General features: G+C 48.8%; 4 protein-coding genes across 7 annotated transcripts; all 4 read right to left on the reverse strand.

The window, feature by feature from the left end:
- Nucleotides 1-74: 74 nt before the first annotated feature.
- LOC114452551 (troponin I, fast skeletal muscle-like) lies at nt 75-8,506 on the reverse strand. 4 transcript variants are annotated; one of them, XM_028431921.1, is made up of 7 exons: nt 8,381-8,506; nt 2,242-2,274; nt 2,068-2,104; nt 1,500-1,628; nt 1,324-1,413; nt 321-494; nt 75-232 (listed from the first exon to the last, which is right to left on the reverse strand). In XM_028431921.1, exons 2-7 carry the CDS (start codon nt 2,247-2,249, stop codon nt 155-157), a joined length of 516 nt encoding a protein of 171 aa, XP_028287722.1. In that variant the 5' UTR covers nt 2,250-2,274; nt 8,381-8,506; the 3' UTR covers nt 75-154. The 4 variants fall into 4 exon arrangements, with proteins under 4 accessions (XP_028287722.1, XP_028287721.1, XP_028287719.1 ...); XM_028431920.1 differs by having other exon boundaries at nt 8,385-8,503; XM_028431918.1 differs by lacking the exon at nt 8,381-8,506 and adding an exon at nt 3,558-3,745.
- Nucleotides 8,507-9,899: 1,393 nt separating this feature from the next.
- LOC114451509 (troponin I, fast skeletal muscle-like) lies at nt 9,900-14,529 on the reverse strand. The gene is made up of 7 exons (XM_028430157.1): nt 14,359-14,529; nt 11,568-11,603; nt 11,421-11,457; nt 11,216-11,344; nt 11,041-11,130; nt 10,660-10,836; nt 9,900-10,579 (listed from the first exon to the last, which is right to left on the reverse strand). The coding sequence occupies exons 2-7, from the start codon at nt 11,576-11,578 to the stop codon at nt 10,499-10,501; spliced, it is 525 nt and encodes a 174-aa protein (XP_028285958.1). The 5' UTR covers nt 11,579-11,603; nt 14,359-14,529; the 3' UTR covers nt 9,900-10,498.
- A 1,396-nt stretch (nt 14,530-15,925) lies between these two features.
- On the reverse strand, nt 15,926-18,407 carry LOC114451508 (troponin I, fast skeletal muscle-like). The gene is made up of 7 exons (XM_028430156.1): nt 18,286-18,407; nt 17,109-17,143; nt 16,994-17,030; nt 16,788-16,916; nt 16,540-16,629; nt 16,251-16,427; nt 15,926-16,127 (listed from the first exon to the last, which is right to left on the reverse strand). The coding sequence occupies exons 2-7, from the start codon at nt 17,114-17,116 to the stop codon at nt 16,032-16,034; spliced, it is 537 nt and encodes a 178-aa protein (XP_028285957.1). The 5' UTR covers nt 17,117-17,143; nt 18,286-18,407; the 3' UTR covers nt 15,926-16,031.
- Nucleotides 18,408-20,333: 1,926 nt separating this feature from the next.
- On the reverse strand, nt 20,334-24,045 carry LOC114451507 (uncharacterized). Its single transcript, XM_028430155.1, has 4 exons — nt 23,398-24,045; nt 23,229-23,309; nt 22,503-22,687; nt 20,334-22,358 (listed from the first exon to the last, which is right to left on the reverse strand). The coding sequence occupies exons 1-4, from the start codon at nt 23,483-23,485 to the stop codon at nt 21,477-21,479; spliced, it is 1,236 nt and encodes a 411-aa protein (XP_028285956.1). The 5' UTR covers nt 23,486-24,045; the 3' UTR covers nt 20,334-21,476.
- Nucleotides 24,046-24,634: the final 589 nt, after the last annotated feature.

Below are 24,634 nucleotides of genomic sequence, written 5' to 3' on the forward strand. Positions count from 1 at the left end.
TATTACAAATAGACGGGAGCAGGAAGGTGTGAATGTGAGCAGAGTGGATGTGACAAACGTTCAGTGACAGCAGCTGAAACTCACAGCTTTAATCAAACAAACATTACAAACTCAAAAGTTCCAGAAAAAGTGTCAGAGAGCAGAGTTACGATCTTTAGGAAGTCTCGAACATCTTCTTCCTGTCAGCCTTGTCCTCGATGTTCTTACGCCAGTCGCCCACGGCCTCCGCAGGCTGCAGGACACAAACACGGCGGCCGGTCAGTGACAGTACACCCAATTCCCACCCCCCTCCCTCGCCCTTCAGACCGAGGGACACTCACCTCCTCCTTCACCTCCTTCTTGACCTGCTTCAGGTTGGCCCTCAGGTCCATGTTGACCGTGTGTTTGGAGCCCAGCAGGGCCTTTAGCATGGCGTCGGCGGACATGCGCACCTTCTTCAGGGCGGGCTTCTTCACTCCGGCCAGGTCCACCACTTTGATCTTCAGGTCATCGATCTGAGAGTGACCACAGAGAGAGTTAAACCCCCAGAACACATTTTAACTTCAAGCTTTGTCCAGAATTAGTGTAAAAAACCTGCCGATGTGACCTCCAGATTAAACTCACTTCATCAGGACGCGTTTCCCTGGTAACGAAGGACACTTCCTGTCCGTCCTTCACAGGGTAACATGTCCAAGAGTCACAGGATTATTTCCTGATTTTCTTCATGGGGATCAATAAATATCTATCTTATTTTAACAATGGAGCAGAACCATAAACTGAACTCTTAACTGCTGAGGCGTTTGTTGCTAGGCAACCAGAGCAGTTCCACAAACCAGACCGTCCCATAACAACCAGCATGTCCTTCAAAGGCCTCAGAATTGGGACATTTGTGACCTCATCTCTGAGTCTATGTGAATATTTCTGCCTGTTTTGAGGACGTTTTGTCGAAGGCGCTTCACAGTGACCTTTGACCTTTGACCTCTGAATCCTGACCAGTTCATCTTTGGGTCTCAGATCACAGAAAATCCTACAAAAAGTTTGTGAGATGTCACGTTCATCGGGTTCTGTATGGGCAAATACAAATATCCTGAGGTCACAGTGATGTCGATCTTTGACCTCTCAACAGTGAACGAGATCATCTTTAGGTTCAAGACATGTTGTTGTTAAAATGTTGCGTTTACAGGAGCACAGACAGCACAGTAAAAAGAGGAGGAAGAGGAGAAGGGGAGGGGGGGTGAAGGAGGAAGAGGAGGAGGAGGGGGGAGGAGGAGCTGGTGGAGGGGGGGGGGCGAAGAGGAGGGGGAGGAGGAGGAGGAGGAGGAAGAGGAAGAGGAGGGGAAGTACCTCTTTATCAGCCTTTCCGACTTTGGCCTCCAGGTCGTACCTGTCTTCATCGATCTTGTCCAGCAGGGCGTGCAGCTTCTTGCAGGTGTCCTGCAGAGACACAGAGAGGACAGAGGGTCAGAGGTCGCTGCAGCCCAGGTCTCCTGAGCCTGAGCAGCGGAGGAAGGCGTTCTCACCATGAGGGCGGCCTGGTCTCCGCTCAGGCTGGGGGCGGGGCAGCTCTCAGCCATGTAGGCCTCCTTGGCGGTTACAAGGTCCTTCTTCTCCTGCTCCAGCCAGTTTGCTGCGATCTGCAGGATCAAACTCTGCAGACAGACCAAAGGTTTAATGCTAATGTGTGCTAGCTTAAATGTCATATTTCTGCTCAATGACTCTGAGCTATCACTTCCTGTATCTGAGTCACATGTTCACACGTGTCACCAGACTAAATAGCAGGCCCTTTTCTCAGGAGCCACACGTCCTTCATCACTCTGAAAACAGACTCTGTGTTCAGCCTGTGGACTGTTTCCATTAAAGAAGTGGCGTTTGTGATCGATGCTATTGCTAGCATGCATGCTAATGTGAGCAAACTGCTATTATCTGATTGGTCCAAACCCCCGGGCTCATCATTAGTCTGAATGATAGCTTAGTGTTTTCATCAGTGCAGCATGTTGTCATCTGCCTGCCCTCTGTGTGTCTGTCAGTGTTAACCAGCAGGTGGCGCCTCAGAGCTTAAGGTTCAGTGAGCGCGTGACGGCGCCGTACCTTCAGATGATGCCTGCGGCTCGAGGTCATCTTCTTCCTGTGAGGGGGATGAGAGACAGACCTGTTAGCTCCTCACCTCATCTTCACGTCTTTCTCTGATCTTTGTCTGCCTCCTCAGCTGATCAGCTGATCAGTGTATTGATCCCTGTCACTGACATATGACATCACACTTACTCAGACATGATGGCGGTGTCTTGTTTTCACCAACTGTATGAAAAAGAAGAGAATACACACATGAGTGACCCCGCTGTATGAATGTGACCTATCCACACACTCGATGAGCAGCTGAGTGGTGACAGAGCTAAGTTTGGACTTTGGGCTCGAATGTTGCGGCTGACGCCCGCGATAAGCTCATCTACAGGTGTTCAAGACTGAATATCCTCTGGGAGTTAACACTTCAATTCCTTTCACAGAGCGCCAGCTATACAGCAGAATGTGCTGCTGCAGCATCTTAGCTGCCAGCTAACACACATACACACACAGAATCAGATGTCAGGAGTTATTTTAACTGAGAATAACTTAGAGCTTCAGTTTAACTGACTGGATACAACTCACAATTTGTTCCCTTATTAATCAAAATTTCTAAATTTAGATTTATTCCAATCTTAGCACCAGAGATCAGATTTTACAACATTCCAAATCAATTGGACATATGATTAATCAGAGTGCACTGTAAAACATTATGTGATAAAATAATCTAATCTTAACCCTGTTGTTTTGAGATATTGATCTCATTCCAGACATGCCCTCAAACACACTTTACAAACAGGATCAATCAAATGTTCTACAAATATCAACACTGTAAAAAAATAGTTAAATAATAGTAAAAAATAGTTTTGGAGCTCATCAGACCATTAACAGGCTGAAAGTACACTGCAAAAAACTGCATCCACAACAAGTTACACATGTTTGCAGTTCATGCTCAGTAACATGCACGCACTATAAAAAACATCATCGTAACAACAACTCTGCCAGTGAAAGCATGATGTATTATTAATATATAAAGCACTGAAAAATTATCAATGTCTCTAATCTGATCAGTTTCTGACAGCAGAAAGCAGATTGATCAAAGGCTGACAACACGAAAACCCCCGAAACAATGCAAATAATCAAATCTGACAAATCTTCATCATTCAGGACATTCAGATCTGAAATAATCATAACTTTACAAATGAATCTAAAGGGAAAGCCAAATGTAACAACGCCAGAGCCTCTCGTTAACGAGGTCCTGCAGTAATTAGCCACTCCGTTAAGCCTGGATTACGTTTCCCTCCACTGATTAACAAAGCCCAGAGGTCAGGACTTTCATCACCTTAGCACCAAGACCAGCAGGTTCCCCCAAAAAGACTCTAACAGACTCCACAGCAGCCGCTTCGTGTCCCTTTACCAGCTCTGTCCAGGCATGCAGAGAGCAGGAGGAGGAGGAGGAGGAAGAGGAGGAGGAGGAGGAGGAGGAGGAGGAGGAGGAAGAGGAGGGAAACTGGTCTCACCTACAACGAGGCAGAGAGTCGAGGAGGAGGGCGGCAGTGGCAGTGGGAAGAACTCATCCCCGGGGTGTTTATATAGGGGGGCTCAGACGTAGATATGGAGCCCCTGTTTATGGAAACGCAGGATCCTCAGACCAATCGGCCGGCCAGCTCCTGAAATATCATCACAGCCGCCAGCTTCTCCTGAGGAGGAGCCTGACTTCATTTTAGGACTCTGCTCGCTGCCACCAGCCCGCTATAAAAAGGGGAAACGATGATGAAGAGGATGACTCATCCTCACTATAAAACATGTGAACAGATGAACACAAGAAACAGACTCCTGCTGTTTTTTTGTTTTTTTTTTTGGGGGGGGGGGCGCTTTGGCTCATTATCAACCTGAAGACTGAGACACGATCAGCTTAAAGCTGAATTTCTACAGAAACATAAAAGCATGTGACAGAAGCTGAACCTGAAAGGACAACACAGCGAGCGTCGGCAGCCATGTTAGGAACGTGTCTGCGCGCTAACGATCACTAATTAGCAGATTTGTCATGAAGGACGTGTCCTTCAGAGGCGGCCTGGCCTCAGCACCTCAGAGCAGGACTCCAGCAGGACTGAACCGGCAGAGCCTGGTCCCTGTCACACCAGAATAAGAGCATCTTCTAGAAGATGTCTGTTTGATAAAAACACCCGTTCACCTCCCCGTCCTGGCCTCGGGCTCCTTTACACCACTCCACCCCCCGCCCCCGTCCTGCGCTCCGGCTCCTCCACCCCCCGCCCTTGTCCTGGGACCCGGCTCCTCCACCTCTCTCTGCCTGTGCTGCTTGCTCAGCCTGCAGCCTGCCTGCGATCAGAAACAGGCTGAAAACACAGAAACCTCTTCGGTGTCACTTTTAACTATTGCTCCAAATAAAGTGCTTAACCAGCTCACATAGCGGGCGTCTATAAATATCTCATCATATCTCCGTCCGCCTGCTTGTGTTTCATCTTGGATTGCTCATGGACCCTCAGAGAAGCTGCCAGACCTTTCTCTGGCTGCAGGACGGCCTCTCAGATGAACACAAACATGTGGGCCTGGTTTCAGGTGGGCATGGAAGCAGGTTCTCCGTGTGGGTCAGGTTAGCAGCTGGCTGCCTCTCCTTTGTGTTTCTGTGGTTCCTTTGGGCTCCTGCGGGGCCCTGTGGGCCCTGACAGATGGAACTCGTCACATCAAATATTTTACTTTTACAAGATGGATGGTGTCACATTTATTTCTAAAGATACATATCAGTAGATGTCTTGATTTGAGTTGTATCAAGTGCCACCTTCAGGACAAATATCTGCAAAACTCTGCTGTTATTCCATCTCTTCGTGTTTGATTGGCTTATGTTAGCATGCTAAATAAAGATGGAGGTCATTTTTCAACAACACATGCTGTTCTTGTACAGCTATGCTGATCCTGAGTCTGCTGTGCCTGATTCTTGATCTGGTTTTACTTTTAGTTTTACAACCAAATATCCAGATGCAACGTAAACAAATCCCTGACTCTTAGACCCCGTTCACACTGGGAAAATCAATCCGGCTAGAGTGGGATTCGGGCTGTATCTAGATATATCCAGATTATCTTGTTATAACGTCAAACCGTATCTTGTTATAACGTGATAAGACGCTATGTCATTATAATGTGATAAGACGCTATCTCGTTATAACGTGATATTATCTCGTTATAACGAGATACATTTTATTGCTGTAATAAAAAATGAACTGTTTATAAGTAGCCTAACCTAACCGGTTTGCTGCTCACATCGGAAAATGACACATTTACAAGATTTAATTAAGTTCTATTTCATGCTTGGATTAAGACATGGGGAGATTCTGTCCTTACTGCGCACAGTGGACGATACTGTGATCAGTATGCGGACACTCAGAAGGTTTTTAAAATGCATGGGACTGTTCAGAAGAAAGAATGAGACCGACCCTCTGGAGGTAGCTTCATTTCTCATCGATCAGCTGGAAGGACACAGAAGGCTCGATGGGTACAAACTGCATCACCTTCGCCTTCCTTCTCGTTATAACGAGATAATATCACGTTATAACAAGATAAGGTTTTACGTTATAACGAGATACGGTTTGACGTTATAACGAGATAATATGTCGTTATAACGTGATAGCATTTGACGTTATAACGAGATAGTAATTAAATTAGTTTTTTTCTACTGTGGCAGTTCAGCGCTTCCGTAAGTTTCTACATATAATCAACTTAAAAAAAAGATCATTGTGGTGAGTATCAGCCCTGCCACTGTGACCGTGTTAGCATGCCTGAGCTCCCAGCCAATCAAAATTGAAGGTAGATTTATGCTGCTCTGCTCTGTGGGCACACATCACTGCAACCCTGAGCAGAGCGTCTTTATTCAGAACTGAAGAGGAGAAGTGATCAAAACTGCCCGTTTACCCTGAGAGATGTGTGAAGAACTGTGTCCTCCATGTTTCTGACATCTCCTCCAACACCTGCACCATCAGTGCCACCATCTGACTTTTCCAGCATGAGGTGTCGCTCAGTCCACCATGAAGGACAGAACCCCCTCGAACAACAGGTTTTAACAGACATCTGCTTCAGACCTGCTCTTTGTAAACATCACAGAAGCTTCATCTTTTTGTGCAGTGGCAACAGAACAGCCTGGAGCTGTCCGCCACAGAGTGTGAGTATGTGGTGTACACACACACACACACTCTGTGGACGGTCTATAAGTCTGCAGTGACAGGCAATAAATCTGAGCGCTGCGGGTGCTGGATGATCCCCCACGCTGCAGCAGCATGAATCAGACTTAAATGGTGACACGTGCTGTGAGACGGCGAGGACAGGCCGCACGCTCAGACCTGAGCCTCAGGACATTCCTCAGGCTCCAGTTGTAGGTCGGCCATCTTGGTAGAGAACACCTATGGGTGCCTGTGACCAAACCGTGAACCTGAGCCTGCAGCATCACCCGGCGCCGCCACATTCCCAGCATGACCGGGAGTCATCATCATCTCTGCTGTCTGCTCCGTCCTCAGACCTTTCAGCACCACTCAGTCAGCTGATAAGAACAAACAAACAAACCATAAACCTCTAACAGGGAGGAGGCGGGGTCTATGAGCTATACTCCAGCCAGCCACGAGGGGGCGGCCCAGGTGTTCTGGCCTCTCTGTCATGTTGTCCATCTTTACATACAGTCTACCAGGTGAGCATTGTATCATGTGAGGACATCGAGGAGCAACCTCTACCAGGTGTTAGAACTTGCAGTTCATGCTGCAGCCTCTAGGGGCTCTCACTGAGAGGAGACGTACCTGATCATCAGGTCTCAGAGGGAAAGACCCAGAACCAGGCTTTAGAGTCATGGAAACAAACACACTCTGCAGAATGTCTCACACTGCACTATAATTAAAACTCCATCCCATCAGTGTAATATAACACTTTAACACCAGGACCTGCTGCAGCGTCAGTTTAATCTGGAGGGGCTGAAGTATGTGAGACTGAGAGCAGCTGATTCCACTGATTAACAGCTGATGGTGAGATCAGACAGACAGGCAGAGAGACAGAGAGAGACAGAGAGACAGACAGACAGACAGGCAGGCAGACAGACAGAAGGACAGACAGAGAGACAGGCAGACAGACAGGCAGGCAGACACACAGGCAGACAGAGAGAGACAGACAGAGAGACAGGCAGGTAGACAGACAGACAGACAGACAGAAGGACAGACAGACAGAGACAGACAGACAGACAGACAGAAGGACAGACAGAGAGACAGGCAGGCAGACATACAGAAAGAGAGACAGACAGACAGACAGACAGAGAAACAGGCAGACAGAGAGACAGACAGACAGACAGACAGAGAGACAGGCAGGCAGACATACAGAAAGAGAGACAGGCAGGTACACAGACAGACAGACAAACAGAAGGACAGACAGACAGAGAGACAGGCAGGCAGACATACAGAAAGAGAGACAGACAGGTACACAGACAGACAGACAGAAGGACAGACAGACAGAGAGACAGGCAGGTAGACAGACAGACAGACAGACAGACAGACAGAAGGACAGACAGAGAGAGACAGAGAGACAGGCAGACAGACAGACAGAAGGACAGACAGACAGAGAGACAGGCAGGCAGACATACAGAAAGAGAGACAGACAGAGAGACAGGCAGACAGAGAGACAGACAGACAGACAGACAGAAGGACAGACAGACAGAGAGACAGGCAGGCAGACAGACAGAGAGACAGGCAGGCAGACAGACAGAGAGACAGGCAGACAGAGAGACAGACAGACAGAGAGAGACAGAGTGACAGGCAGGCAGACATACAGAAAGAGGGACAGACAGACAGACAGACAGACAGAGAGACAGGCAGACAGAGAGACAGACAGACAGACAGACAGACAGACAGAGAGACAGGCAGGCAGACATACAGAAAGAGAGACAGACAGACAGAGAGAGACAGAGAGACGGGCAGGCAGACATACAGAAAGAGAGACAGACAGACAGACAGGCAGACAGAGAGACAGACAGACAGAGAGAGACAGAGAGACGGGCAGGCAGACATACAGAAAGAGAGACAGACAGACAGAGAGACAGGCAGACAGAGAGACAGGCAGACAGAGAGACAGAGAGACAGACAGGCAGACAGACAGACAGGCAGACAGACAGGCAGACAGACAGGCAGAGGCAGAGAGACAGAAAGAGACAGACAGACAAACAGACAGAGAGACACACTGACCAAAAAGACACAAAAGTGCAAAGTGCAGACAGCAGCCGATCAGACTGAACACCGTGAGTCACTGCTAATAAGCTGCTGAAATGATCCATTGACACAAGAAGCAACAAGCATCTTACTAGCCTGGTGGCAGCTTCTGGGCCCAGAAAGGAGGCTTGTGTCAAAAACTATCCGTCTGCAGAAACCTACCGGCGGCGTCAGAGACTCAGTGTCTACCACCCCCCCTCGATGGGCCGTCTAGCTAAGCCAGCCAGTGGCAGTCAGTGTGAACCTGCTTGGTTTAGACTGATTTATAATCAGACTCCTTCTCTAATTTCCACTGATTATCACGTTTGATGTACGCTGTGTTCACACGGCCACAGGGGGGCGCTGTGAAGGACCCGTTCCCACAGCACAGCGCGGGTGGTGCTGTTGTCTGATGGAGCGTCAGGCTCCGAGCAGGTGTCTCTGCTCCTCATTTCTAATTTTGGCTGCTGTGAGGAGGCAGCTGCTGTCTGAGGAGGTCCAGCTGTCAGCAGGGGTCCAATATAACCAGGAGGAACTCTGAGGACCCACACGCCAAGCACTCCCGACATCGTTGAGACCGCCGCGCAAACTGCTGGACGCCCCCCCGACCATATACATGTCCATAAACAGCAGGTCACTCTGACATGGAAGCCGTGGCGACTGTCAGATCGAAGGCTAACGGGATCAGCACTCATGAGCCCGCGGTGCTGTAACACTGTACGGAAACTCAACCACCCCCCAACACACACACACCCCTGCATGCCTGAGTAGCTGACTGTTACTGTGGTCAGACCGGACCGGACTGTCCAGTCAGCACAAAGAGAGACAGCATAGCAGGGGGTCAAACACAGGTGGCTGGACACCACAGGTCCTACAGGTGGAGGCTGGACACCACCCCACCCCACAGGCCCTGCAGGTCCTACAGGAGGAGGCTGGACACCACCCCACCCCACAGGCCCTGCAGGTCCTACAGGAGGAGGCTGGACACCACCCCACCCCACCCCACAGGTCCTACAGCAGGAGGCTGAGAAGTGTGTCCACGGACAGCTGGAGCTATCAAACTTACCTCTGCTGCAGCTGGAGCTGAGTCACATCTGATCTGCAAGAGACAGAGAATCCAGTCATGTGATGTTTGTGATAAATAATGATGACATCTGAAGTAATAACTCGCCTTTCTGCCCACGTCTCTTCAGAGGTCTTCAAACAGTTCAGCCCAGAATCCAGGTTTAACAGTCAGAACGTCAACAACCACCATTCGTCTGGTCGTGTGCAGCAAACACAAAGATCCGACCAGCCTGGAGCTAACAGCTAACAGCTAACAGAGAGCTCATCAGTCGCAGTGACTGAAGCTGCAGAGGCTGGTTTAAAGTCTGCACAGAGGGCTGAGGCCACTTCAAGTCCACCTTCCATCAGAGTTCTGACTTTAATCTGAGCACTTCTGAGCACAGAGGAGTCCGAACTCTTCAGTGGTCCTGACCCTTCAGCTGCTCTTTTAGCATAATGCTAACCTCGCCAAACGTCTGCCTTTTTCAGATTAGTGAAGCCACACGACACACTGTAACATTAATGGATGCTTTAAATTCACATTCATCCATTTAATAAACTACTAAATCAATCAGACGGTGAGCGAGGTCAACGTGAAGCTTTTTGTATTTAATGAAACAGCAAACGACAAAAGTACAGAAACACAAACACCAATGACGCTCAGTACAAGCTGCTTTTACATCCTAATCTTAATCCTAATTTTAATTTAATCCAGTGTGTTTGCTTGTTAGGCTAAGGCACCTTGTGGAAGATGTATTCTGTAATCCACCTGCTATGTGCTGTCCTATCAGGTCATACAAGGTTCCATCTAATGGAGGAGTACAGGATCTGAGTTAGCCCTCCAGTGGCCACTGCAGGAACTGCAGCAGTACAGATCAGCCTCTAGAAGTGATTGACAGGAGCATGCATGGTACAAATACATCAGAGTTCAGGTTGAATACAGGCGAAAGCAGAAGGCAGCTTCAACACAAGAGTTTCCTCCAAATTGAAACATATCCAGGAACCACGAACGTCACGTTTCAGAAGTCCAACATTTCTGAGAGCGCCAAAACCCTCAAATCCAGAGGAGGCCATTTTTCACTTCCTGTTCCCCAGCTTAGAAACAACCTGGACCCCAGTGGATATGCTGCACTTTGGAGGAAACTCTTTTGTTCCAGACATCAGTCCTGAAGCTCTTACAGACACGTCTAACTATCGAACATCTTCTTCCTATCGGACTTGTCTTCGATGTTCTTACGCCAGTCTCCGACGTCACGCAGCTGCTTGTCCTGTAAACACACAGACCGTGTTAGCTCGGAGACGCCACATGCTGCTCCACACCTGGACAGAACCAGCGGGGGGCACTCACCTCCTCCTTCACCTCCTTCTTGACCTGCTTCAGGTTGGCCCTCAGGTCCATGTTGACTGTGTGTTTGGAGCCCAGCAGAGCCTTCAGCATGGCGTCGGCGGACATGCGCACCTTCTTCAGCCGTGGTCTCTTGAACTTTCCCCTCAGGTCCACAATCTTGATATTGAGGTCCTGGACCTGCAGGAGGGTTCAGAGGAGAAGGAACTGAAGTAAGTGGAGCAGCAACATGCACTTCAAGGGGGCAGCAAGGCTGCAGGAATAAGCTCTAAGGCCCAGAAACCTGTTAGCATGTTAGCACTTCCTGTCCCCTCAGTGTGTGTTGAATGTTAGCATGTTAGCTCTTCCTGTCCCCTCAGAGTGAGTGAACATCGTGGCTCTCACCTCATTCAGCACCATGTTCAGTTTGAACTCTATGCAGTATCTCTCATCTTCGCTGATGATGACCTGCTCATGAAGCTTCTTGCAAAGTTCCTGAAGACAAAAGAAGATTGCGTGAACTGACCTACAGCTGTGAGCTGCTTGTTCTAACAGGTAAAATGCTGCCGGCTTTCCTCACCACCAGCTCGTCCTTGGAGTACGGCAGATCCATAGGAGGACATTTGTCTGCCAGAAACTTCTCCCTCTCCCCGGCCTTCACTGCTGCTTCAGCTTCCAGCAGGTTGTTCGCCACCACCAGCATGCAGCTCTGAGGAGTCAGAGCATCACATGATGTCAGGAAAGACAGAGAAGGCCAGACGTCTTCAGGCTGGTTTCATTCTTACCTTCAGAGTGTGCTTACGCCTGGCGGACAGTCTCTTCCTGCAGACACACACAAATATCATTCAGACTGAAGGTTCGAGTTTTCTGCTGTAGCTTTAAGACATTTTGCTGCAGACAGAGAGCAGAGATAAATGTAGCTGTGTACTCACTCGGTGGCCATGTTGGCTGCAGAATCCTGAAGTTACCTGAAAAACAAAGGACTGAATGAAATTTGGTTTGTTCCTCAGAGGAAATCAAAGAACATCTGCAGGAAAGCCACAGTTCTTCCAGTGTCCACTAGGAGCTGGCTCCAACAGGGACTCAGTCCCCATAGATGTCCACTGCACAGCAGAAATAACCATGTTCACATTAAATAACCAGGTCTAACCACCCTGGCGCCACCTCAGACTCTAGCATCACTATGGAAGCTCATGCAGACCATAAACCTTCTGAATACCAAACACTACAAGGCTGCAGGTCCCACAATGCCTGATTACCCTGCGAACTGAGCTCACTGTAACGTCTCCAACAAGTGGGTGATTTTGGACACCGCAGTGGTTCCAGTTACGCCTCAGCCAGGCGCCTGACACGCACTACATATGACCACAAGTGGGCGTCAGACAGCGTGTTTGTTTCCTGGACTTGGTGCTGACAGGCTGGTTTCCTGTCCTGTTGATGTCAAAGATCTAAAATGAGCAGAGTTATGGCATCTCTGCTTCTCTCTGCAACGCTAACACGGCTGCAGAACGTTTGTTTTCTCAGCTCGACGACACATCGTAAATGTCGGGTCACGTTGGTGCTGGTGATTTTTGTGACGCTGAGCTGTTCCTGCCATGACTCCGCTCAGAATCTCCGCATGTTTCAGACCGTTTCATGCCCTCTGCTCCTCCGCTGCTCACCTGGCTCACATTTCATGCCTGGATCGAGTTAATTCTGTTTTAAGACGTCATGTTAATTCCAGGAAGTTTCATGGAGCTGAACTTTGTAACCCGGGCGGTGTTAATGCCTGAAAGGACTGGACCTCTATTTTTAGCAGCGTGGCTCAAAGGATCCAGGTCCAACACGGAGCGCTGAAGCATCCCGACAACTGGACTTCCATGAAGCTTCTTTCAGGCATTTATGATTCATTCACACAGGATTACACACGCTGGCTGTGCTGAGCTGCTGCTGCTCTGTTAGCATCACTCACAACATTTAGCTTTCTAACTCATTACAAGTCACATGACTGCTGGTCCTTTCAGTTTAGGCTACACAAAGGGTAACATGCTAGCCTGTGCACTCTGTGCTAACAAGATGTCAGGTTGCTATGCTAACAGACCATGTTAAATATAAAGGTGTGCTAATGTTCAAAACGCTGAAGATTGCAGAAACCTTGTGTCAGCATGCTAGACGTTAGCAAGTTAACATAACAGGTTAGCATTAGCAGGCTGAGATTTACACTCTGCACAACGTATTAATACAACCTAATGGTAGCACAACATGCTAATATGCTAAAGACAGCCACTTGTTAGCAATGGCTAAGTCCTCTGAATGTCCCTCTAGCGCCACCATCAGGTTGTTTTTGAGTGAACGTCTGTTTGATATGAGGTTTAAACATTCATGTGAACTTTTTTAAAACGTTGGTCGCCCTCTGATTTTTCTAACTAGCACCCCCTTTAGGTCAGGATGATCCTGACAGCTGAGCATCCACAGAAAGAAGCTACCAAGCAGAAAGAGTGTGAGGACCTGAGGACCTGAGGAGCTGCGTCCTCAGAGACTCCATGTCCACCGCCTGAGCTGCTTGTAATGTTTGGAGCTGAGGTGGAGCCGCAGATTAAGACTCTATTCCTGGAGGCACAGCTGTTCATAACATCTTCATCACGGAGCCATCATCATCATCATCATCTTCATGGAGGAGAAGGGCAGCGGGCTCGTCTTCAAAGAAACGACGTCCTGAAAGACGGCCGTCATCAGCGGCGTATTTTAGGACACAACAGGACTGCAGATGGAATAATATCTGTGTGTGTGTGTTGGGGGGGGGGTAAGGATTGTCTCTGGAGGTTCGCAGTAACCCAACACTGCATCCCACAGACGGCCAAGACATTAGGACATGTCACAAAAATAACCTGCTGCCAGGCTGACACACACACACACTCAATCACTCACTCACACAGACACACACACGCAACGTACTAGTAAAGTATGAATGTAGACACGATGAAAGAACAGTTGTTCAGGTCAAAGATGATGAAGAGTCCAAAGTGATGAGCTGTTTAGAAAAGCTCCTTAAAGAGCATTTTATTTCCCCTCAGAGATTCAACTAAACATTTTATAAGAAATATATGAACTGTAAAATTTAAAAGGTCAAATCAAAAAGAAACCAGAAGCTCCGATCTAAACCCCTCCAGTGTAAATAAAAATGATATTTGAATAAAGCAGCAGCTCCTCTCCTCTCTGACTCTGGTGAGCGGGGGTTAAACTGAGCGTCAGATGAAGGTGGCGCGGCGTCCACGGCAGGTCAGAGCTGCCGCTCCTCCCGCCTCTGCTCCGCGCTGACAGCAGGGTAAACAGCCCCGGATCCATTTCAGCTTCCTGCCTTGTGTTGGTGTTCTCTTTCAGCATGCCACATCATCAGACCATATATCACCGCCCCGCCGCACGCCGTCCACATGCCGGGACCGAAACAACACACACAACTCCAGAAGAACCCACAAAAGAGTCGGAGCGACAGACACACACAGTCACACCACCAGGCTGCAGCTCGGCGGCGGAGGTTCAACTTCTGACATAAACCTCCTCAGAGTGATCAAACATCAGCACATTCTGCACCGTTAACCCCGAACACATCCAGCAGCCAGCAGTCACATGACCACACCACAAGCCACAGAGAATCACCACAACACACAAAAACCCGCCAAAACCACACAGCCCCTGCAGCTGCTGCCGCGCCAACCACCACCCCAGCAGAGGAGGCGCCCTTACTTTGACCAGGTGGAGCCGCTCGGAGCCGCAGAGACAGACGGAGTCCCGGGCGGACCGAGGGCTAAGAAGGTATATATGGAATCCCCCTGTAGCCCCCAAATCCTCCACCTTCTCTTTATGGAAGTGGATCACTGGTCAAACCAATCAGCTGGCAAGGTCATGAAATACAGTCCAGCCCGGTCTGCCCGTCCTGCGCCTTATTATAAATAACCCGCCCTTCAGATTGTTATCTGTATTATCCACTGCTCCTGACAGACAGAATGCAGGGCAGCGATCAGAGCAGCAGGCGTCGTGTCATCACACACACAAATCATCCAGGCCTGTGTGTGAGTGTATGTGTTTGCATGTGTGTGTTACTGTTTGTGTGGGTCTGTGTCTGTATGTGTGTGTGTGCTCACTGTGCTGCAGCTCACAGCCTCTGCAGGACAGACACACAAAGACACTGTCAGACAAAACAACAACACTCAGCTCCACAGAGTGTTAACAGTGTGTTAGCAATGTGTGAACGCAGCATTCCAGTCACGATTCCAGTCCAGTCCAGTCCAGTGAGGGGCGCTGTTGTTTCTGACATGTGTAACTGATGATGATGATTCCAAACATGAGCGGGGCGGTGGATGCACTGCTCCACCCGGGAGGAGGTGGAACTAGAATCCTCAGTAATGCTAACAGGTTAGCCTCAGAAATGCTAACAGGTGAGCAGACTGAGACGCTACACTGACTCGCTACACCATCAAGTGGTTCAGAGTGGTATTACGCCACTGTGTCATCCAAGGCTAGCTGGTTAGCATGCTAACTGAACCCTGAGCTTACCTCCTCACTTCTTTTTGGTCCGTTTGTTTTGATAGGAGAAAAACAAAGAGCCTGGAAGGTGAACGTTCAGGACCAGACTCTCTACATGTTTTCTATATGTGTTTACTTCTTTATAATTAGCTAGTTGTCCCGTGACCCTGCACTGCAGGAAGGAGCGGGTTAATAGATGATGGATAGCTAGTTGTCTGGTTTTCTGTGTGTACCACTGGGCAGATACTCACATACAGCACTGCACAGACTGGTCAGCAGAAGGCGCTGTGTATGTCTGCAGAGAGAACAGGAGGAGTTAACAGGTGGTTTAGATCGTTTTTTGGGGTTTTTAAACTCACTACAATCATTACAAACTTACTCCTTACAAACATTTATTACATGTTTATTACACACTACAATGAAATTACAATCAGGTATTGTGTGTTTATTATCTCATAACTTATAAACCATATAGAGACACTCACCTCGGTGTGATCTGTCGGCCGAGCTAGTCATGTTTTATTTTAAGTTATGTCTGCTGTAACGTCTGAATGCTGCCTCTCACTCTGTAAGGACTAAAGGAGGACGAGCTGCTCAGTGACTCCTCATGTCATAAACACCTGAGCTGCTGTCATTCAGGAGCCTGGAGCAGAGCTTCAGGACCTGATGAAGCTCCTCTGAGCAGCTTCATCACCTGCTTGAAGCTCCTGAATGAAAACTGACCTGGAGGAGAACCTTCATGGCCTAACTGTCTGACGTGTCTGCTCCAGTGAGACGTGACAGCTTGCTCTTTCAGGGATCTCTTGTTTTATTTTACATGTGGACAGCTGACAGGGTGCTTTCAGAATCAATCTGTGCTACATTCAACCAGACATGGACTGCCAGCGGTGACTTCAAGCCTCGGTCTCAAACATCTTCTTCCTCCCGTCCATGCCAGATTTGTCTTCGATGTTTTTGCGCCAGTCACCAACGTCACGCAGCTCCTTATCCTGAAAGACGTCCAGACATCAGAGCGCTCGCCTTACAAACACACAACTTATCTGAACGTCTGGACTGTGTGAGGAAACCGAACGTTGGGCGTCAGACAGAACTCGCTCTGTTCTCAGCCTCACCTCCTCCTTCACCTCCTTCTTGACCTGCTTCAGGTTGGCCCTCAGGTCCAGGTTGACCGTGTGTTTGGAGCCCAGCAGAGCCTTCAGCATGGCGTCGGCGGACATGCGCACCTTCCTCAGGACGGGCTTCTTAAACTTACCCATCAGATCCTGGACTTTGATCTTCAGATCATCGATCTGTAAGAGAGGACCAGCTCTCAGCACCGTTTGACGGGACATCATCATCATCAGGAAGAGGACAGACGTGTCATGGACACACTGAAGGCTCTGTGGGATTATAATCATCTACCTCCTTGTTGGATTTGGTGACCTTCATGTCCAGGTCGTATCGCTCCTCGTCAATCGCATCGATCTTGTGGTGGATCTCTCTGCAGAGCTCCTGAACACACAAACACACACCCCACAAAACAACACATGGTTATGTGAGAGCTGCAAAGGTCTGCATCAGGAGGGTGGAGGGGTGGGTGGAGGGTCTGATGCTTACAGTGAATGCCTTCTGTCACTATGGCCCTTTTTTAGTGTGTGTTTGTGTTGTACCTGCAGCTCCTGCATGGTCCGGGGCATGGACAGAGGGGGACAGCTGTCGGACATATACTGCCTCTTGGCCTCCTCCCGTTCCCTCTCCTCCTCCTCCAGTAAGTCTTTGGCGATGGACAGCATCAAACTCTGCAACACAGATGAGAAGCAGCTGCTCGGCATCATTCTGAAGAACCAATAAGACAGATGATGAGATGATGTGTTACCTTCAGGTGATGCTTGCGACTCGAGGACATCTTCTTCCTTCAATCAAACATCAGTTTGTTATCACACATATAAACACACTTCAGAATGTTGGACTTCTGCTTCAGGGTTACTCACTCTGACATCTTGGAGATCTTTCTGTCGTCAAACCTCTGCAGACACACATTTCCAAATAATCAAAGATGGAGGAACAAGAAGAAGAAAGTGAGCTCAGAGACAAGTCATCAGCTGACAGACGGAGGCGGGCCAGCAGGTGAGGACGGGGTCAGGTTCAGAACAGGATAACATAATGACTTCAAGAAATAACAGCCCCACAGAGAGGGAACACTACACCCACTCCACCCTCAGAGGGATGGCCTCCAATCTAAACTAGGACCATTTGTCCTCCCCTGATACTGCTGTCTTGAAAGGTCTGTCTTCTGGAGGATTATCAGGAAACACCCGATCCTTCCTCTGTTGGTACAAACATCCCAAACAGCACCAAGACGTGAAAATAGAACCATTCACATCACAGAGCAGAGCAGAGCGGGCAGAAGCAGGCGGCTCATGACGGCCACGTAGGTTCAAATGTCTCACTGAGACACGAGCAGCGTCTCCAAGAAGATCTGCTCAAAGCAGAGTGTCATCAGCATAACGACGTACGCTGCTCACCACCGAGCAAAGACCACACACTTCACTTTGCCTTTTATTTAACATCAGAACAGCTGACAGCTAAAACACCACTTTCTTTTTTAATGCTGTCATTTCTGCTGAAATTAACTCCTAAAACGGTCATGTTTGTTGGCATCGTCCTGTTACGTCTGTCTGAGTGGTCACAATTTAAACAAAAAAAGACACATTTTGCTGTGTTGTATGTCTTATGTTATTATCTTAAGTAAATGTCTTCAGCAGATCAGACAAGTCCACAGAAATTTTATTTTGTTAATTTTAACATGTTAAATAAGTGATGAAGCACCTGCTGATGAGCAGCAGCAGCAGAGCTCCTCAGAAATATCCACCACGCCAGTGTTCAGCACAGCATGAAAATGAGCTTTCAGACAGTAAATGAAAACATCATGGATTTAAAGATGACGCTGGATCAGACTGAACCCGTCACATCTGTGGTGACAGCGGCAAACACTGAGACTATCACCTTCCAACACTCCATTTACACCATCACACCTCATCACACTGCAGCATGACAACCGACACACATCGTCCTCTTTACACAAACATCAACAAAGCAACACGAGCAACACACAAACACACACACAACCTCATTATTCCTGCACAACTGAACACAGAAACATCTCACCTGTTTGCTGAAAGTCAGACACTAACGGGAGCAGCAGCTCTGGGTTCAGCAGCTTTGGGTCCAGCAGGTCTGGGTCCAGCAGCTTTGGGTCCAGCTCTGTTTCTGATCTGATTCATTATAAGTAGTATATAAGGCATTCCCTGAAGGCGAAGGAAACCCCAGCTTTCTCTTTATGGAAGTTGATTTTCTGACCAACCAATGAGCTCAACAGCACCAGAAACTTTATACTGCTGAGCAAAGAGGCAGCAAAGCACGGCAGAGTAAACACTGTGGTACTGGAGCGGTGCAGCGGCCGGGTGGATGAGTGCGGAGGGAAGAGCACAGGGAGCAGCAGTGATGAAAGCTGAGGAGACGGCAGGTGGAGAAGGTGGAGTGGAGTTTTACAGCAGCCATCCCAAACATGTTAAGTGGATGCTATTAAGAAGCTGCTAACAATAGGCACACAGTAAGGAGGGACAACTCGCCAAGACCCCCGAGGAAGAGGAGGAGGAGCAGAGAGGAGGTGCACAGTGAGGAGGGACAACGCTCTGAGACCCCACAGGAGGAGGAGGCGCACAGTGAAGAGGGACAACTCTCTGAGACCCCACAGGAGGAGGAGGCGCACAGTGAGGAGGGACAACTCTCTGAGACCCCACAGGAGGAGGAGGCGCACAGTGAGGAGGGACAACGCTCTGAGACCCCACAGGAGGAGGAGGTGCACAGTGAGGAGGGACAATGCTCTGAGACCCCACAGGAGTGAGGACTGACCAATCGGAGGCTTTTCAGGAACGTGTGTTAACCACAGCAGGGCTGAACTCATGAAAGAGAATAAACATTTTTACATGCAGACCAAGCAGCAAGGGTTAAAGCTGCAGTTCCCCCCGCAGCCTCTGGGGGCTCTCTAACAGCCAGTCAATCCTCACAGACATCCGTGTTGGGACTTTCCAGCAGAAATAAAGGTTGTTTATGGGTAAACACCATCCTGTTGTGTACATCTGTTTAATATTTCAACAGTACAAATTAAATGTGACATAAGAAACATGACAGAAATACATTGCTTCACATTTTTGAATTTCATTGAGAACATTCTGGGCCACTGAAAAATCACCTGAGAGAACGAGTTAAAAAACCTATTCAGTCTGACGAGGAGCATTTACAACGAGGGATGGAGCTAAATCTGGCTCTACTACTAAGCCTGGTCTGTGCACCAACACAGAGCCGTTTAACCCTGTCCTGCTTCAGTACAACACCAGCACTGTGCACTAATGGCGAGCAAATATATCACAGCAAAGCACCACTTTACACACAGGATCATCTGTTTTTTAGCTTAAAATAAAACATCCAAAAGTATTCAACAACATGTCAAGAGGTTAAAGTCATACAAAGTGTGCAAATGTCACCGTACGCTCACGAGACGACTCCAACTGAAGGCACCATACTTTTAGCTTTCACTCCCACCACACTGCCAGGGCTCCAAGACACACACCCGTCACCCAGTGCCACACCGTGATCAGCTCTGACCACATCAACTTATATTCAATAATTAGTTTAAAGTGGTGTTTTAATTGTAAAAAAAATGTTTACACAAAGAATTTTGAAGCTGAAACACAACTGATAAAACAAAATATCTGAGGGACAAAGGATCATTAGTTAAGCTGCTGTTGGCGCTGCAAGTTTAGACGTCTTCTGTGGGTACTGTAATGAGCCGGTTAACATTGTGGCTGCAGCATAAAACAAATAAGTTGGGACGCCCCTTTGACCCTGTTCACATGAGGGTAATCAATCTGGATAGAGCGTGATTAGGGCCGTATCTGGATATATCTGGTTTGATTTCAATCCCCCTCCCGGAGGTGGATCTAGCCGGATTGGCTTACATCTGGCTCAGGTCTGAACGCAAATGCAGCTAGCGAATCCCGCTAGCGACGTCATACTTCCGGGTCACAGGGACAGTGTCCGGGTCCTAGCGCAGCCTGAACGGACTCTGTATATTATGAGGCGCCACCTAGTGGTTTGGAGGACAATAAAGAAGCCGGGTTAAGCCGGATTAAGCCCGATTGAGCGCAGACACGTGTGTGTGATAGCCAGATTTGAAAATAGGTCTGAATGTATGCAGCTTAAAGGCTATCTGGATTCAATCCCACTCTAGCTGGACTGACTCTCTCCAGTGTGAACGGGGCCTTTGATTAGTGCAAAAATCACCTCCTGCTGTGTAAACCCTGAACGGCAGCTCAGCGGGACCCACACACTAACACTGACAAGAGATGCACGTCACCTGACCTCACTGCATACACTGAAGTTTATATTCACAGGGCCACAGCCGGAGCACCCCCCCCCACCCCTACACTCTGAGACAAAGAGGGACATGCAGTCTTCCTCACAGAGGACAGGTCGGCCCGATCACCCTCCTTCCCCAGAAAACAACAGGAGCAGGTTCGTGTCCATGTGCAAAGTTCCCTCTTGCAATAGAAGCAGTAATGTCATCCTGTCAGTGGAGACATGTCGTCCTCAGTTTGTCCTTTTTTTTGTCTACCACAAACAAACAAAGCAAAACAGATTTTCAGCAAGAGAGAAATAAAAATGACGGCCCCTCATCTGGTCACACCTGGTGTTAACAAAGAGTTTTAAAACCTTGATCAGCTGGACTACAAACATGATGGGGCCATCAGAGGTGACTGCTGAGAGTTTCTAGAACTTCATCCAAACAATAAATGTGTTTTTATTGTCTTCCTTGCTTTATATTAAGCTGAATTGAAATCCAATTATGTAAAGAAAAAAAAGGTGGGGGGGTAGAGTGTTTGCCATTATCTCCTGAGCAGCTACCCAGGATGCATTTCCAGATGAGAACGCAGTCAGACGTCTGATCTGATGAGTAACCTCCCACCCTGTGACCAAAATGACATCAATAATCTCCTGAGATCACCCGTGAAGAAATTCCCCGGATACAGAACACCAACACAGACACAAAGCAGGACTACGTCACCTGTACGGCCAACACCACTACACGGATACACCCACAAACTGTATGCACAACAATGGAGTCTATTGCTGTACAGTGAGGGTGGAGGGGGAACAGCCAGTTCACATTTACAGGTGTGAGGAGGAGGAAACCTTTAGAACTTTGACCACCTCTGCATTGGGGGGGTATGTAGAGATCAGTCTGAAGCTGCTTTTTCTTGTCTTTAGGTAAGAACAGCGCAGCAGCTGTTTGGAAGTCAGGTCCACGCCACTTTGCGTGAGATGGCCTGTTTGAAGCACTCCGGGTCGACGTTGCCACCGGGCCGCAGCGCCCTCTCCAGGCTCACCAACACATTCTGGTGGCACTCTCTGATGTTGACCGGGTACCTGGCCCTCAGCAACTCGTAGGCAGCGATCAGCCTCATGTTCTGCTTCACCATCAGGTACTGGATGATGCATGTTGGCGCCAGAGAGAAGCCGTCCCGGCAGTGGACCAGGACGCGCTTCCTCTTCTCGGTGGAGGCGTTGATGCATTCATTGATGTCCTCGAAGCAGCGCTGCTTCAGCGCCGGGCCGTCGCCCAGAGCGTCTGGCACGTCTCCGATGTCCACCTTGAGGCGGGACCAGCTGTGCCGGGCACCGCGGGAGCAGGTGCAGGGTATGAGGCTGAGGGTGGGGCCCGGTTCTCCAGGCACACTGCTCATGTCAATGATGCTGTCGATGTTATTACGGCACAGAGTGCGGCCATTGTACGCTGCATTTAGATTGCCTACGTAGATGTAATCCGTCACCTTGGAGATGACGGGTTCAGAGTACTGGAAGTGTTCAGGGCCACTCGCTTTGGGCTCGGGCGTATCAGGGCCCCTGGCTCCAGCGGGTCCTGTGGCAGCTCTCCTGCTGTAGTTGCGCAGCTTCTTAGAGCCCGAGCGGGACGGCGGGTTGGAGTCAGACTCAGAGCTGCTGTTCCAGGGTGGAGAAAAGAGAGAGAATCGGCTGGAGGACTTGCTCTTGTTGAGGATCTCCACAGGGCTGGACAGACCGGAGCTGGAAGCTGTGGTGGAGGCAGAGGCACAGAAGAGGGACGCTCGCTCCAGAGAACCGGTGCTGCTGGCAGCTCCTGCACTGTGAGCCTGCTCCATCTGCAACAGACAGGAACAGACAGGTATTTATGAATAAGATAATTTTCTTCGCTCTGCTGAGCATTGTGTCATTTCAGGTTTCCTGTTATTAATTATTACCAATTGTCAATACATTTGTTTGTTTTCGTGTGTTTGCAGGCATACCTGAGCTTTGAGGTTGTTCTTCCACTCCTGCGTCTCCAGGGCCTTGAAGCGTCCGCTGCTGTCCGAGGACACTGATACACAGAGGGGCCTGTGGGCCCGGGGAGGGAGCTGGGGGGTGAGGGCCACAGGGGCCGGCCTCGTGTCGGGATGCTCGCTCCTACTCATCATCAGATTTGGACAAGAACCTGAGCCATAAGAGTAAAATGGGAAAACATGCAACCGTAAAAAAAAATCTGCTTTGATTTTACAAGATGACTGAACACTGATATTCTGGCTTTAAGCAGTGCTGTATAGTGAGGGTGGAGGTGAAGAAGCCAGGTCACCTTAAAGGTGTGAGGAGTAGGAAGCGTTTAGAACGTTTAGCAGCTCTCCAGTGGACCAGTCTGCAGCTGCTCTTTGTTGGCTTTAGGACAGATGTCAGCAGCAGCTGTTTGGAAGTCAGGTCCACAACACTTTGTGTAAGATGGTCTGTTTGAAGCACTTGACCCTGTTTTTGGTTCCACAGGTATTTTAACCACATGAGTTAGATCCAGACCCCCTCTTTACGGTGGTCTCAGACCAGCTGTTTTTGGTTCTAAGCAAAGGTACACGTGAAAGCACCCTTACTGTACATGACACTGCACACCTATGTGTTTGTGTGTATACATGTATGTTCTGGTGTGTGGTCACTTTTGCACCTGGTAACCAGCAGCACTGACACCGAGGACAACATGTGGTTGAACCTACCAGCACATTCCGAGCGGCTGATGGACTGAATCTGCAGTGTGTTGTGTGTTTTCAGCAGTTTATGTCGAGTTCTCACTGTTCCTGTGAAGACAGTCCACCTTTCAATCAGCTACACACACACACAGAGGTGAATTCTCAGGTGAGGACAGAAAATCAGCCCCAGTCTTACCGATCCTTCCATTCTGCTTGCAGAGCACCTTTCGATCCAGAAGTCTGTGAGCGCTCCGGCCTTTGTTCCACTCCTCCTCGGCTTCCATGTTCCGCCTCCTGCGGGCACAGGCATAAATCGGCTCAGGCGGGCCGTCATCTTTTACAGGCCGAGCGATACTTCAGCTCCATCGGTTAGACATCACTTCAGCTACTCGCGGCGTGGAGTGACTACTGCTAGCATCGCTGAACTAGCTAGCCGCTAACAGCAAGCTAACTTAGCCAGCTAGCTCAGTGTATGAATCATGGTGCCGGAGGCTCTAACCGGAGGTTCTGTCTAACGGGGACGTGATGTTGGAAGAACCTGAAGCATGCAGAGCGGTGGAGGCGCGGACAAACATGACGGCTGGAAGTCCCCAAAGGCTGGACGCTAGCCGGAACATTAGCGAGCTAGCTGCTGCTAAGCACGAACACGAGCGCTGCAGTTCATTACGTAAAAACAAACCACAACTGCAGCAACGCGCGACGTGTTGTGTTTGTCAGCCGTTACACAACACGGACCCACGTCGGTGTGAAGCGATGTGACGGTTCACGCGGAGCTCCGGTGGCGGCAGGCGGGACACACGGCAGCCCCGCGAGCCCAGCTGCTGCAGCATCACCACCGGGAACGCGAGCCCGACCCCCTGCCGCGCTGCTGCCTCAGGGCGTCGTGACGCCCTCATCTCTGTCTGACAGGAAGTAAAACACGTCATAACAACGTCATAACAACAACTTTACAGTCAAAACACACAACGGGATTTTACATTATTGATATGAAGTGCGTTTGGAAATAAAATCAGTAAACAAAACTTTACTGTAGGCGATAGTAGAGCACCTGCGAGGACAAACTCGGGACAAAAATAACCCTCAGATCCATTGTATTTACCCAATTTATGGAGTTCCTGATCATTAACACATCAGAGCCTATAAGTATCTGAAGATCAATTCATAAGAAACCAAAGATGTATTATTATTTTTTTATTCTATTGTTCTTATCCTGCTACATCTACAAACTGCTGCAACCATTAAATTAAATAAAAATAATAAAGGTGCCCTGAAGTTTGTGTTCCAGGGCGTGCAACATACTACAGCATTTATTAAGATTTAAATAAAGTGGTTTATCTTTAGATTCAGCAAACATTGCAGCTCACTTAATAATGATGTAATAATTAATATTCGATAGTAATCTATTTTCAAATCTATGCACGAACTTCACAATA

This window comes from Parambassis ranga, chromosome 19 (genome assembly GCF_900634625.1).
Source record: "Parambassis ranga chromosome 19, fParRan2.1, whole genome shotgun sequence".
In the NCBI taxonomy this organism is placed as follows: domain Eukaryota; kingdom Metazoa; phylum Chordata; class Actinopteri; family Ambassidae; genus Parambassis; species Parambassis ranga.